We start from the raw sequence: 14,985 nt of genomic DNA, 5'->3' as shown, positions 1-14,985 counted from the left end.
TCACAAAAGCTTGGGAGTAATTCTGCAGAAAGAGAACTTCTACCATGCTACACGATGAGTCAATTCCTGTTCAATAGACATAGCATTTTAATTTATAAACCAGACTTGTTTATACACAGATGTGCAGGCAGTGATTCAGGATTCCCTGGGTATCCTTTTTTCCACTACACTTCATGCTACTTTTCTCCAATTTCAAAATATATCTAGATTCTCTCACTGCTTGCTCATAAGGGTTTTTCCTCACAGGGAACAGACAGAAAAACAAATATAAGGAAAGCATAATACAAGCTGATTTCAGCTAGCAGGGCTTTGATTATGCTTCTACAGTTCACAGTTTCCAGCGTACTTAATGGCATCAAAAAGAAGTATTTTGTTCAAGTCAGTTATTTCCATATATAATTAGCTCAATAACCAAGTTAACTGCTTTCAGAACAAAATGACATATAATGAATTTTTGATAGCTAAGTTAATCATAGCCAAAGGCTTCAGCTACTTTTCACATTACACAAGAAAACTCATGTCTTAGCAGTGTGAAAATCTGCTCAAAGCTGCAACTTTGTATTGAGCTCATGGAGAAATATATCCAATATACATTGGATATAGTCAGTATGTAGCCAATAAAGGGCAGAAGTATGTATGAAATAAACCGTTTTAAAGATGCATTGCATCAGATATGTATCAGTAATTTTTTCTGAAAGACTAATACTGCCTTGTAATAATTTTTAAGGTCCTCAGGCACCTAATTTTTTTCCCCTTCAAAATAAAACCATTCTGCTCTTGAAAGTAAGAGCATTCCCCTGGCTGCTATGAAAATACTCTCGAAATAAATTACTTCAAATTCGAAGCGTTTGTCAAATCTCATATAAAACTTCAGGAAAATGTTCTCTTGTAAAATTTGCATTCCCATACATAACTGTGCTAGTTGTGCCTGCATTCTTCACTATTGTCATTGTGAACTGAACATTTCTTACTTAAAGAAAAGATGTATGAGGGTAAGATTCCAAAGATAATACTCTAGAAACTCTGAAGTAAAAAACCCCCAGGAACAGGCTTAAAAGGAGTCTGTTGCCAGTGAGAAATAACATCTATTACCTTCACCACTGTCTAGTAGAAACTCTATTTAAAAGAATTATAAATTCACTAATCTTTAGCATTTAATTATATAATTAAATTAATAATTTGGTAAAAGGACTTTTTTTCCTGTGATTTTTTTTGTCTATGCCATTAGCTAATAGTGTAAACTCTTGAAAGGGTCACTGGCTCAAATATTATCAGGGATATAACTTGAGAGACCTCTGTTTTGTCTGTGAAAAGGGAAAAAGGCCATGCTTCAACCATTCTTTAATAAAAATAATAATAATAAAATCCAGCTTTACAATTCCCTCTGTATTCAAAATAGCTAGTTACAAATGAAATGAAGCTTTTGAAACTGGAACAGAAAAGCCCATTTCCTCAGATACCCCCTACTGAAAAAAAATAGCTTACAAGCAACCAAAAGTATTTTCAGCACATCTTGTTTTACAAAGAACCTGTAGGAAGGCAAAGCAGTATCAACCACTAAGTATATTCTTAAACATATTTGCTAAAACGGCAGTTGTGTTACAGTGAATATATAAGTTTACATTAATACACTTTTTTGTTTAGAGTTGGCTTAAATACAAAAGGCCAGTTATTGTAGTAGTCAAAAATTAAGCATGAAAAAAGCCTCCCAAGCCTGATCAGTTTGAGAAATCAAACTTAATCAAGACATACATGCCTATGAAAAAATGTGTTCAGAGGAAATGTCACTGTAGAAGACCTTGAAGTTTATGAAATCGTGAAGTCCTCAGGGGAGTACCTTAAAACACTTCATTCTGAATGCCTTCAATAATTTTCTATTCCAAGTTTATAACCTGAATGCAGTAGATTCAGCGCACATGCGGTACAAGCCACGTCTCAGTCTCGGCTCAGGAGCCTGTTCATACAATGCCTTTTAATAGATAGTCATGGAAGTTAATGGCCATTCAAATGAATGTAACAGTCAAACACTCGCAGCTTTGATCTGCAACAGAAATTAACCAAGCAGAGCCCAGCATCTCAAACATGCTCAGCTGCTGCTCCACACTGTCTCAAGTCAGTTTCCAGTAACTAGAGGCCAATTTTAATAAACAACATCCTTAAGGATGGACATTGACAAGGGATTTTGATAGTTATAAATGTAAAAGTAAGCATCTGACCTACCTCCAGAAACTTCACCAGCATTGTCAAAAAGGGGTATTTTTTTAAATAAAAGGACAGTCATTCTAGTCATGTATTATGAATATGAAATTGCTTTCACTTTCACATATCTCTGTCCCCAGTAATTTAAAGTATTTTTCCCCCTAATATTCCTAAAGGTACTGACAAAGAGTCAAAAACCCCACCTTTGCAACTAGGTACAAGATTTTTTCAAACTGCCATTCCAAAGCACCATTTGCCGACACAGACACATGTGATTATTAAACAGCACTGACATGCTCTCATGTAGAGGCACGTGTTAGAGGCAGCAGGCCTCAGCCAAGAAACTGACTCCTGGAATACAAGAACAATGATGGTGGTCAGCCTTCCATTTTGAAACACAGAACAACTTCATTTCCTTGCACATGCTAAATATCTTCCATTTCAACATGTGTGAAAGCACCAGAACTTTATGATTTGTTCACATATAGTATTTTACACAGAATATAAAAGCTAAGCATCTTATAATTAAGGCGGCAATAACAGGGCTTGCTCAACAAGACAGAACAATGTATTATCTGATGTTACTAACATCACTTTATTAGCTAAAGAGAATGTTTAAGCCTTTCCATTGGAAAACAAAGTTTATCAGATGATATTTCAAGGCCTAAAAGGTAAAAAAAAAAATACAAATATGTAATACTATACAGCATGTAAATTTAATAAAATATCCTGATCAGAAGACAGATAAATTTTTCCCCTCTGATATTTTCCTCAAACTATGTGCAGGTACCAAAGACAGGGTTTTTCTAATTTCTTTATAGTCATACTATAAAACCAGCAAAATTGAGAGTTTAAAGAAATGGAATTATCTATTTACTATAACAACTCTGCACAAGTCAAAGGTCAAGACTGGTACTAACTGAGAGCATGTCTTTCATGAAACCTTATGTTTTTGCTTGCAAGGTAAACAGGATTGTAGGAACAAGTAAGCTGGAAGAAGTAGGTCAGAAACCATAAATCAGTTCAAATCACATAATACAGAGTGAAGTACAACAGACTTAAAGCTGCTACAGAGGATGAAGGCACAGAGTTCTTCAAATTTAGAACTGCATAGCTGCTTGCCCTTCTATCAGAAACTAGTAATTTTAAGAAGAAAATTCTGTATATCATAATGAGATGGCTTCCTTGTGAAGTAAAAATGAATTATGCTCTCTCATCACACACTGTTCTAGGGCAGATTCTTGTCTCAAAGTGGGAAAAAAATGGAAAAAAACCAACAGTTGACCAAGGCTGTCACAAGTCAGCAGCCTGATGCTGTTGGGTTTCACACCCCTCTCTAAAGTGAGATACTGGCAGTGTGTTAAAGAGCACAGGGCTGACTCCCTATGGGCACATGAATATCTTTTTTACAGAATTTGTGTAAGACAAGGGAGATGCAAAAAAATATTTTGCTTATCCATCATTGGATAGTCTTCACTACACACATCCTTTAACTGGTGTGGAAGTTACTGGTTTTCTTCTTCACCTAATAAAAGGTACATTCAGACTGAGCAAAAAACGCCTTGGTCTTAATAAAGTTATACATTCATTAGCTTTTGATGAATGCCTGCAACCCCTCTCCCCTTCCCAATAATCTCCTTCAAGTACCCCTAGGCTCTAATCACAGTATTCTCAGTAATTAAGGTTTTGATTTTAAATTTGTTGAAAGCTGCCTAGAGAGATATTCTGATTACCAGCTGAGACTCAAATACAAACAATTTGAGGCTTTCCCCTGCTTTCTGGGGGGAATCTGTCAGCAAGTTTAAAGATGCGATGCCAGTTCAAGTGTTTTGGCCACATGACAAGGATTCATAATTCATTACTTCTTTCATAGGATCACAGAGCAAAGCAAAATTCTCTGCAGAGCATATTTGGATGGTTTATTTTCCAGAATGTCAGTCTTCATATCTTCTCTTGGATTCTGCAACCACTAGCAAGGCAGCAAAAGCACATGGACAGTTTATTCAAGTATTTAGTACCATGTAGCTGTCACTAAGATTGACACTGCTTTAGTAATTACTCCTTCCCACAACCAATAAACTTCCTTTTGTAATTAGCACTGGGAAATTGGGTTTGCAGGTATAAATTATACTCACAAAATACACCTAAAATATTAACCTTCATCTCTTATCTCTTCCAAATTTCAAAACTATTCAGTGAAAAAAAAAAATCTAAAATACTGACTTTTCCAAACAACACTGACTCTAAAACATGAATTTAAAAAAAGAATTAGTGTAGCCTAACCTGCCATGAAAAAAATACTATTACTTCTGTATGTACACTTTGATGTTCATTAGCATTTTGAAGTACAACCTGCAAAGAGAGAAACCATTTGAGAAAATAAAAAAGGTGGTTATCATTAAATGCACTACAAGACTAGGGAGTTCATCTGTAAGTATAATTCATCAGGAAAAGAGGCAAGATTCAACAGTAAGAAGTGTACTCGTGCTTCAGACTGACAGATGTCACTCATTCTTTCTTTTGTCTGTGATTGCCATGTCTTAAATCAGCTTCCAAATCATTATTTTTACAAGAAATATCTTGTTGGTGCGCATCATAATGAAGGATTATGAAATTCTTCCTACTTCATCAACAGTGGTATAGCACCAAAAAGTCTACTCCGAAAAATGTAAACTAATGACCAATACAAACCACCTCAGGAAAGCAAATGAGCTGAAAATATTAAAAATGAATGGCATGAAAATCAGTTTTCTGAAGAAACTTATTTGGCCCTCAACACTGGTTTACAACCTATTATCATACTGTTTGGTATACAAATACATTGTAATATTATATCATTCAAATATATTTCACACTAACTGCAGTATTATCTCATTAAATTATAAATGGTCATGTACTTTATGTTTAAAAATTATGAGAGAACCCAGTTTTGAAGATGTAATGGGCATTCAAGGGCTGACTGGATCAATTTCTAGTTTTTAATGTGTATGAGGTTTTATCTATCTGCCATACTTGTCCTTTTTGAAGGTAGTTATCTTTTCTTACTAAACTTAAACAGGTGACTCACTCAGGTTTTCTCAGTTCTTCTAATCTTTTTCTTAAGTACAAGACTCCAGTAACTCCCACAGCCTAATCTTCTGTGAATTGTCAAAAAGTACAATTAAAAAGGCATGGAGAATAGGGGAAATCAGTCCAAAAATACTACCTCAGAAATTAAACCTGTCCAAGCTGTCTAGAGAGACAACTTCCCACAGGACAGGATTTGAAGCATAGTGGTAGGAGGACCCTACACCTAGCAGCCACCTGGACATGGTCCTAGGAAACTTGGACATGGTGCCTCTGCCTGAGGAGTGAACCTCCACCACTCTGTGATTCCCTAACTGGTATTTCACAAACTCCAAAATCTACAACAATGGCAGACTAAGACAAAGGACAGCGACAATATTCCAGCAGATTATGAAAACAAGAGACATTAAATGAAATTTGAAGGTAACACATTTATAAGCTCTGGGAAGAAAAAGACGTTTAACTGGATAGATATTAACTTTCTATTGTAATTGTTATGTACTATATATGTATCAATAGAATGTATTATGTGGCTGATCATGTAAGGAAAACAGAGGGGGTTTCTCCTAAAAAAGAATAAAAAGAAACTGTATTTTTGGGAACAAAGAGGAAGCATTCAAAACTACAGTGGAGACGTTGGTGTAACTTCAGCAGCAGCCAGAGGTAGAGGGAAATAGCTAGAAAATAAACCTAGAAAAACAGTGTTACCATGAGAGCAGCCTGACATTCAGGAAGGCTCTATATGCAGTTTGCCCATTCATATGGGCAGAGCATGCATATTCATTCCAGGACAAGGCAAGAACAGTCCTAATTACTTTGCAACTCCACCTGAACACAAAACAAAACCAGAAACACGGTGCTTTTGGGTTCACTCAGACAGAAGTGACTGCCAGAAATACATTTTTTTTTTATAATCTACACTCCATGCACAAATCATTACTTTGGTAATTCAACCCAAGGAAGTTATTAATAAGACCTTTGAGGTTAACAGCTCTTTCCTAGAAAAATACATTTAACTCCAATTATTACCTTTATGAAATGTGACACAATTCAAAGTTAATTATTACTTAAGAATATAATTGCTAGTTAAGACTCCCAGTTGCAGAATTATGGAACATGTACATTTTACTTCTTCAGGACAGCCTGTGCTATTTACTAAGCCTGTGTAAGACACCAGATAACAAAAAAGCATAATAGTAAGAACACAACAAGAATGAGAGACATGAGCTTAAGCTCCATTAGAAAACAAAATTATGCATCTGAAACTACACTGCCCTTCAAGACCTTACCTTCTTTTTGTCCCTCATTGAGCCCTTCCCTCGGACCATTATCTTGCATCCTGTTTCTGCCTCAAGCTGTTTAGCTGTTAGTCCTCTGGGCCCAAGGATTCTTCCAACAAAGTTAAACTGAAAGAAAAAAATAAATAATTTCTAAAAAATCAAGCAAATAAAATTTGTTTAAAATTTAACAACATGTATTTCTGTGTCTAAAAATATCAAGTGTTGAATGGCTTAGGAGACCACACTAAATGCCTGAGGTTGAAAAATGAGTTAGGTACTGTTTTCATACATTAAATACCCACATGATCCCAACTTTGGGGATACAAGTCTCAGGTGGAACTAGGTCTTTTAGATGCAACATCAGGTAGTCTACATCACTCAGTCTGGGAAGGACATCAAAAATAACCCTTCTTTATCTACCCATACCATGGCATTTCCTTCAGAAAAAAACAAATGAGGCCTCTTCCGTGTTTATTTTAGTCTTCACAGGCAACATTTCTTGAAAATATGGTATTGTCATACATACATACACACACATATATAGAAAATATTTGTATATATAAAAATTTGTGTCTATACAGACACAACAAAAGCACATCACTTTTTGTAAGCTGTATCATTTCTTTAGTTGTACATACAGATAAAGCAAGCATTTCATGTTTAATTGGCTGACTTCAGCAGACAGCCCCCTGCCTACACTCAACACAGTAATACCACCATTTAGCCATACATAACATTATTTCCTAGTTATTTTCAAGAGCTTTTTTCCTTTCATTATTTTCAACCACACATTCTGAAATAATTTATTTATGACACAAATAAAAAAAGCACTAAGTGATGGTAGAATTGAGAACACAGAGCAGTATTGTGTGACAACTGCAGTGCCAAGATGAAGCACCAGCTCAAATGATAGATAAACTAAGAAGTTTCAGACTGAACATTAAATTCAAAGAAGAAATTAAAAGAACAGAAACTCTGCTGTACTGTTCTGCTCTGGATATTTTAGATCCCGGTAAACAATGTTATTCAATGGAATTGTGAAGAAGTTGTTGGCTTTCATTTCCTCAGCTAATTAAAACTGGGCTTGAGTACTAAAACTCAATGTATTTGAAATCCTTATGAAACTGCAAAGACCAGAAATGATTTAAGAGTAAGCAGAAATTATGAATGCAAGGAAATTAAAGTTCTTTAAGAAAATTAACAGTGTTTCACAGTAGCTAAACTATTCTGGGAATATATACTCCCAAAGTTATTTAGTATTGCAAGCTCAGAAAACAAAGACATATTATGAAGTCTGAATCAACTACAGGGAGGTGAGGGGGTGTGTAGTGAAGACGAAAGGAACTTGTGAACACACACAGAAACTGTGAATCATAAGAAATTAAAGAAACATTCACTAAGCTTTGATAAAGCAATGAACTAGCTACAAGTAATAAGTTCAGCAGTGAAATATTATTAAAATCTTACATGTCACACATTTTGGTTTTAATACCAAAACTGCACCATTGTTTTACATGGACAGTATCTTATACTTGCTCTTCTCCACGTCCACACTTCTGGACACTAACACTTTAGATATCTGCACCATTCCACTGATAATGCTAAAGTAATATTGCAAAGCTGATTTGAAATCAATATTTTAACCAACACAAAAGCTGACTATTGCTATATTCTCAATCTCCCAAGAAAAGCAGCAGTCTTTAATGTTTCATTAATTTGGATTATGAGTAAAAGAAAAATCAAATAATAACATACTTTGGATAAAAAAAAATAAATAGAACTATACAGGATACAAAGAAAAAAAAAAGGGAGGAATCTGTATTACCTTCAAGTTTGCAACTTTATTGAAGTATGCAACCTTTCCTTTCCAAACTGTACGTATTAACACTTGGAGTCTTTTTGTGTAGCTGTTCCTTCCAAACAGCTGCCTGTTCCCACTGCCTCTCCTGGGCCCTAGAATTTGATCATATCTAAAAGCAGGATGCCTAGACAAGGCAGTACTTCTACTGAAATCTCAACAATGTTAAGTTACTCAGAACAATTATATCTTACAAACCGCATTCTTATTAACACATCCCAGGTTATTTCTTTCCCTCCCTCAAAAACTCAGTTGTTATGTTTGTTTTAACATTCACTGTCCCCAAATACTCCTCTCCATTATCTCAGCCTTGATCCTGTCCTCTAGTTTTATATTCATATGAAACTTTTATGCCCCCCTACAACAGCATATTGCTCTACATTTGTGTAACAAATTTCATGTTGTTGACTTCAGGCACAGTAATTTCAAGACAGAATTAAAATTCAAAACTGACTTTAAAAGCATTTGGTAATGACCTAATTTCTTTCTAAGCATACTTTCTATCCTACCAACCAAACTTTCTTCAGTGTGTTAGAGATACAAGATGAAGGAGCATGCTGCAGGACTCCACCTGGGGTGCAGTCTTCAGTCATCAGTAACCAATTATCATAGATTAAGCCAAGTAGTGCTTTAACAAATGCTCCTCTACCTTTTGTACCAATGTATCACTGTCAGTTTTCAGTTCCTAAGACAACCATCTTAAAAGTCCAAGCTCAGAACTCATAGAAAAACAATTCAGACTCTTTTGTTGGAAAGAAGACAGAACAGTGACCAGCAAGATCACAACTCAGGAACAGCCTTCAAGTTAGACCGTTTTGTCAGAGTCCAGTTGCATCTGCAGCTACTGCTTTCTCTTACCTGTCAGGCCAGCTAGACTATCAAACAGAATTATCAGAACAAGACATCTGACAAATTCAGAAGACCATTCTTAACATCTAACTCTATTTCTTGTGCTTTTTGTCTCATATTGTCACCCAAACACACTCATCACTGCATTGTGTTTCTCTATAAATAACACACCTGTGCTCAGGAATACTGTTTTTTCTAACATTAGTACAGAGACAAAGCTAAGAATATTTCCCCTTGATTTCCTGGAGTGTTTCTCACTTTGCATTTGAGTACTGTAGCATTCACCTCACCCTCAGGGAATTCAGAAATCAATGTGACCAATTTAAGGCTGCACTATTTGGAATGTATCTAACCTCACATATGTTGTAAAGTGAGATTATGTTAAAAATTAAGCAGAAGTGGCTTAAGCTAAGATTAACTGCTTCCACATCAACAACACAGAAAAAACAATCAGATGAAGTTAGTCTCTCCTTCCACAATAATTACAATCTCTCTACACCCAATATATTTTTCTATGAAAAATTTTCATTAGTGGTTTTCCACAATTGTTTTGCTGAGTTTTATTTTCATGTGCTCAAATCTTCCTCAACTCAAAATCAGAACTAAGGAAACAACCTCCAGAAGATGGTGACACACAAACACAAGAGCATCCTAAAAGCCAAGAATTACAAGTGTTTAGTGGAGCTCAGGTGAAGTTCCGGCCAGTTACACCCTTGTTGCTCTCCCTCTGCTTGTTTCTCTGCATCATCACCCTCACATTCCCTTGCTTTCCTAACTTTTCATGTTTGAAGTTTTCAGCATGTACAAAACACTACTGGATCTTGCTGGCCTGTAAGACAGTTGTTGTTTGAGATGATGTCCAAAACACACATCCTTGAAGAAAGGAGAACAGAGGGGGCATATCTTGGGAGATTGCACATGAGGATCTTTGTTATTCAGAGTATTTAAGCAGAAACAAATGTACTGGGGGAAAAAAAGATGTTCCAAATCCTAGTGTTTCTACCTACTCTGGGATGTTAATGATTATTCTGCAGCAACCATCACTCCAAGAGTCAACAAAATTTCCAAATGGTGACCTACCTAACAAGTCCACTGCATAAGAAACCCCCTGATAAAAACATGTTCTATTCCATACACATAGAACAACTATCTCCTAAGCAGACCAGATCCTTCTACAGTCCTCGCCAGTCCCCAGGCCCAGAACAAAAGTAGTAAAGAAAAGTAAGAATGAACCATGCCAAAGACTCAGAGCTGCTGATTAGTAAGAGACTACAAAGAAGTGTGTCTGGTTTTTACAGTAGGGGAAATGCAGTGTTTAAGGATCTTTCCATGCATGTTAAAATCTGTGGAACTTGAGGCAGACAAGTAGTACTAAATTTCATACTTCTATTGTAACTTATGTATTTTGTGTTTTCCTTTGAAATATGAAAATAAGATATGGCAAGAACTAATTTAACTTAGGAAAAACATTCTTTACTTCATTAAGGGAAATGAATTTGAAAAAATCCAATTAGATTGAAATATCCAAATCTAGCAAGAAAGAACATATGCATTTGATCAAACAATTAATTAACTCAATTAAAAACTCATTTATTCTACCATCTTATTAGCAAATGTTCCAGTGACTTACTAAACATTGATTTTGCAGAGTCAGTTACCTTTCACCGGAAAAAAGCCAAAACCAAGCTATTCTTCAAGTCTATTTCAACTTAAGGAAATCAAGAAAAGTTTTCAAAAGCTTTTATGTTCTTAGGTACAATTTGTGTATTTGAGTACTTTTCATACCCAGACTAAACATTATTTTAAGCAAAGTCTCAAGAAAAGCTCAGTAGCTCCTCTTTACAACAAAACCAAAAGATGCTGTACCCTTCATGCTGACTTAGAGCATACTTCAAGATAAAATAAGTAGCTAAATTCAGAAAAATATTATAAACACACAAAAAAGGAGCCCTTTCTTTACTCATGATCTGTAACAAAAGCTTAGCAATGTTTCTGGTAATCCAGCATTTGATTTCACCTTCTGATCCCCAGCTTAGAAAAAACACATAAATTCTGTTATTTCCCTTAAAAAAACCCCCCGCAATTACTACAACTGAATGCTGGTAACCATAACTGTCCACTCTTGATGATGTCATTTAATTGTTAACCTCCTGCAGAAAGCAGCTTCAGTACAGTTGTCATATATGGAAAACAAAGTCTCCATTTTGAGACTACCTTTACATATAATTTCCTTTTTTTAAAAATCCTAACAGGACAAAACTTCAGGCTTCTCAATCTGTTCGTGAGCAGCCTTGCCTACCCCCGTTTTTCCCAGTTTTATTTTACAGTCTAGTTAAATGTTAGACATAACTGCCAGCTGAAAGTGGATTTTCATCAAGAGAGAAAACTGTACCCTATATTCAGGCTTCTCCATGGTCAAATCAGTTTTCAGATTGCATATACTGATACATTAAGAAAACTAAAGAATCCCAAAAATGCGGTTTAAAGTGTCTTGGTGGTTAGTTTGCATTTTGAAGACATGGAGAGCAGCATTTCCTGCTCATTTCACTGCCATATGATTTTCCACACCAAATAAAAAGCATCTGAAGACCAGGACTCTGTGTGGTTCAGTGGTTAGAATATGTCATGGTTAAGAAGCAATTGAAAACGGGATGTTATAATGGGGAACATCTGGTAATTTTATCTTAAGCAGCAACGCTGGCAGTCAGTTTAGCCACTACAGAAGAAACTTTCTATGTCTTCAGATTGCAGTAGTCATATTCCAAGACCATTTAGGAGATAACTTAATCTGACAGAGTCACGGGCTAGAATGCCAACCATGAAAATGGAGTAATGAAGAGACACAAAAGGAACTGCAAGACAACGAAGGCATTCAAAACAAAGCATGATGAATGTGTATGGCATTCACAATGGTGTTTGTTTAATGTGAGTACTCTTTGTGAGCAAGATTAACATTACTCCAAGGATTAATAAATTTCTTAAAGATATAATTAAATTCAAGTATGCATTTTCATGTGTGTTTTTTACAAAGAAAATCAGCTAATGCATTTAATTGTAACATTTATATGCAAACAAACTGGAAACACTACAGCAGAAGATAAAAACTAGCATTATGTTGACAAAACAAATACAAGAATGGACACTGAATCCAATAAAGCTTTTACTGACCCACTAAAATTACCAAATTTAGGTTTTTTTTTTTCATTGACATCTTTTTAAAGGAATATTGTTTCATGAAACTGGCAATACAGTTATTTTTCTGCATTTCTTAAAAAATCTTGCATTGGTCTCAGCCAAGTCTTAGATAATCATAAAAATATAAATCAGATACATATGGCTGATTTGATTTTTTATAGGCCTCTAACTTGAAACAACTATAAAACCCCTTGAGGTATTAGAAAAAAAATACAGCATTAAACTGTTAGATTGTATACCTTCAGTTAGGCAGATTAGTGTTTAACAAAGAAAACAAAGCTTGTAGAATAAAATTATAGATAGATACCTTTGAGAATGAATTTCTGAGAAAGTAATCTGAAACATTTTATAAGAAAGAAAGAAATGACAAATGGGTAATTTACCCTACCTTACACTGCATATGCTTTCTAGCAATAACATTTTCCAGTGTTTATTCCATTAGTATATTGTGACCATATAACCATTTCCACAATGACAACTTTATCAAAAAATTGGCTTTTGGTTGTTGCTTTTTGGGTTTTTTGTTGTTTTGGGCTTTTTTTCGGGGGGATGTTTGGTTAGGCTATTTTTACAAGCACAGTTATAGTGATGTGTATTTCTGTACATGTACAAACACTTACACATACTGTTAAGGGAACTAGCATTTACACCTGTACACATGTAATTTGCCAGTAAAAGAGCAGTTATGGATTAAATACTAACTTTCAGGTAACATTTACAGCCCCCACCTCCTACTTTCAGTCAAAATTCTTTAAATACTTGAAACTGTTGCCACTATCTCCCCCCATTCAGAAGATCATACCACTACATTTTTTTGGTAGGTCGGGATTAACAGAAACACAAAGTTTCTTTTTCCATGATGACAAAACCTCAGATATATTTCATGCCTTTTTAAGTATTTTCAGTGATTCAACACCACATTTTTCTCAACAGAAAACAGCTACACAGCTTTTGTTGAAGCAGTACGATCTACTATCAAATAAAAACAAGTGCATCCCATATTCAGTGACCACATTATACATTACCCAAAAACAAAGAAGGCTAAGGTCACATAAACAGCCACTTGTATACACTTCAGAAATCAAGAGGAAAAAGTATAATGTTTCAAGAATAATGCTGAAATTGTGAAGTCTTTCATTAACTGCATTAACACGTAGTTTGAGGATTAAATGTCCTCTAGCCAAATGCAGCAAGTTTGTAACATAGTCAAGAAAAACAGATTATCTGATGAGATTTTAAAGGAATAAGAGGCTGACAAAGCAGATGGCAATATCATTGTCAACACAGTGAACACAGACAATAGTAACCACATTCAGAAGGTAAATTTTACATACAAACTAACTTTAGGTAGCTGTTAAGACTGCTAGTGACAACACGTGAAGTTGTTTCCTCAAGTCTCTACCAAACCCACCTACTACTGGTAAGAGAAGAGTTGCTGCAGACAACAACGCATGAGAAACATTCTCTCCATGCCTAAATACGGCATGTTTTCTAAGCAAAATAACCAAGTAAAGGCCAAAGTACACATGTAGTGAATATCAGCATGACAGATATAATCTGCTTATGTCAAATATATCCACTTACATTTGCTGCATGTATCTGATATATACCATTCTAATACTATAATCAAAGCTAAATGAGAACTATTGAAGCATTTAAGTGATGAAGCTAAGTAGTAAATTAGAAATGCTATGCTGTAAGTAACTTATACATACAAATTACCATTAAATAATCTCTTCATCACTTGAACACAAAAATAAAACCATTAAGGTACTGGAAAACAACTACAGAGTATCAATTGACAGAGAATTAGGATCTGTCATATTTTCAATTAGGTACTTTTGTGCTAGATAAACAAAATCCAAACTTCCAGCACATCTGCTGAACTACCTCTGACTTGACTTCAAATGTGAGCAATTTAATCCCCAACATTAAATAAAAGGGTCACTACAGCTAAAATATTTAATGCAGTTCTAATTCCCTAAAATTTGAATGGTCACAAAGAGGAGAACAACATCTTAGAAAGGAGATAATGAATTTTTTTTTTCTTTTCCTTATTGTATTGAAATGGCTAAGAATAATTTTCAGTACATATTTAATGCACTCAGACTGATTCCATTTAACAAAGATTATAGGGTTGGGGGCATTTTGGGCTTTTTTTTTTTTTGTTCTAGTTCAGTTACCATAATCACTTTTCAACATCAAAGCCAGATAGTAACTTGTCTTGTTATGGGAAAGAGCTAATAATTACTGTGGGAGTGAGACCAGCTTGGTCTAGTTCAAAGCCATCTGTAAAATGTATTAATGCAAAAAACAAAGGATATGAACATAGTTGTAATACATTACTAAAACATAGTATTTGTGCAGCAGGAGAAGAAAGTTAACATTCAGTGTTTTGAAGTCTGATATACTATACAAAAAGTATCAGCATCTGGAGGAAAATGAAAACAACACATCAGTGCAAAGGTTTTGCCTATTTCTCATTGCAGAGGTTCCAATGAAAAACACAGTAACAGAGGAAATGAGTTCTCTGCATAC

The 14,985-nt window shown here is 35.0% G+C and overlaps 1 protein-coding gene across 2 annotated transcripts in view; it reads right to left on the bottom strand.

The window, feature by feature from the left end:
* Window positions 1-14,985, bottom strand: part of QKI (QKI, KH domain containing RNA binding) — a 109,962-nt gene that overhangs the window by 77,674 nt on the left and 17,303 nt on the right. For both annotated transcript variants that reach the window (XM_031060966.1, XM_031060964.1), the window contains exon 2: window positions 6,555-6,671. In XM_031060966.1, coding sequence (XP_030916826.1) covers window positions 6,555-6,671 — 117 coding nt within the window. The remainder of the gene's footprint in view (window positions 1-6,554; window positions 6,672-14,985) is intronic.

This window comes from Geospiza fortis, unplaced genomic scaffold, assembly GCF_000277835.1.
Source record: "Geospiza fortis unplaced genomic scaffold, GeoFor_1.0 scaffold41, whole genome shotgun sequence".
Taxonomy (NCBI): domain Eukaryota; kingdom Metazoa; phylum Chordata; class Aves; order Passeriformes; family Thraupidae; genus Geospiza; species Geospiza fortis.
Note: the sequence above shows the minus strand (reverse complement) of the source record. Positions and strands in the feature narration are given on the sequence as shown.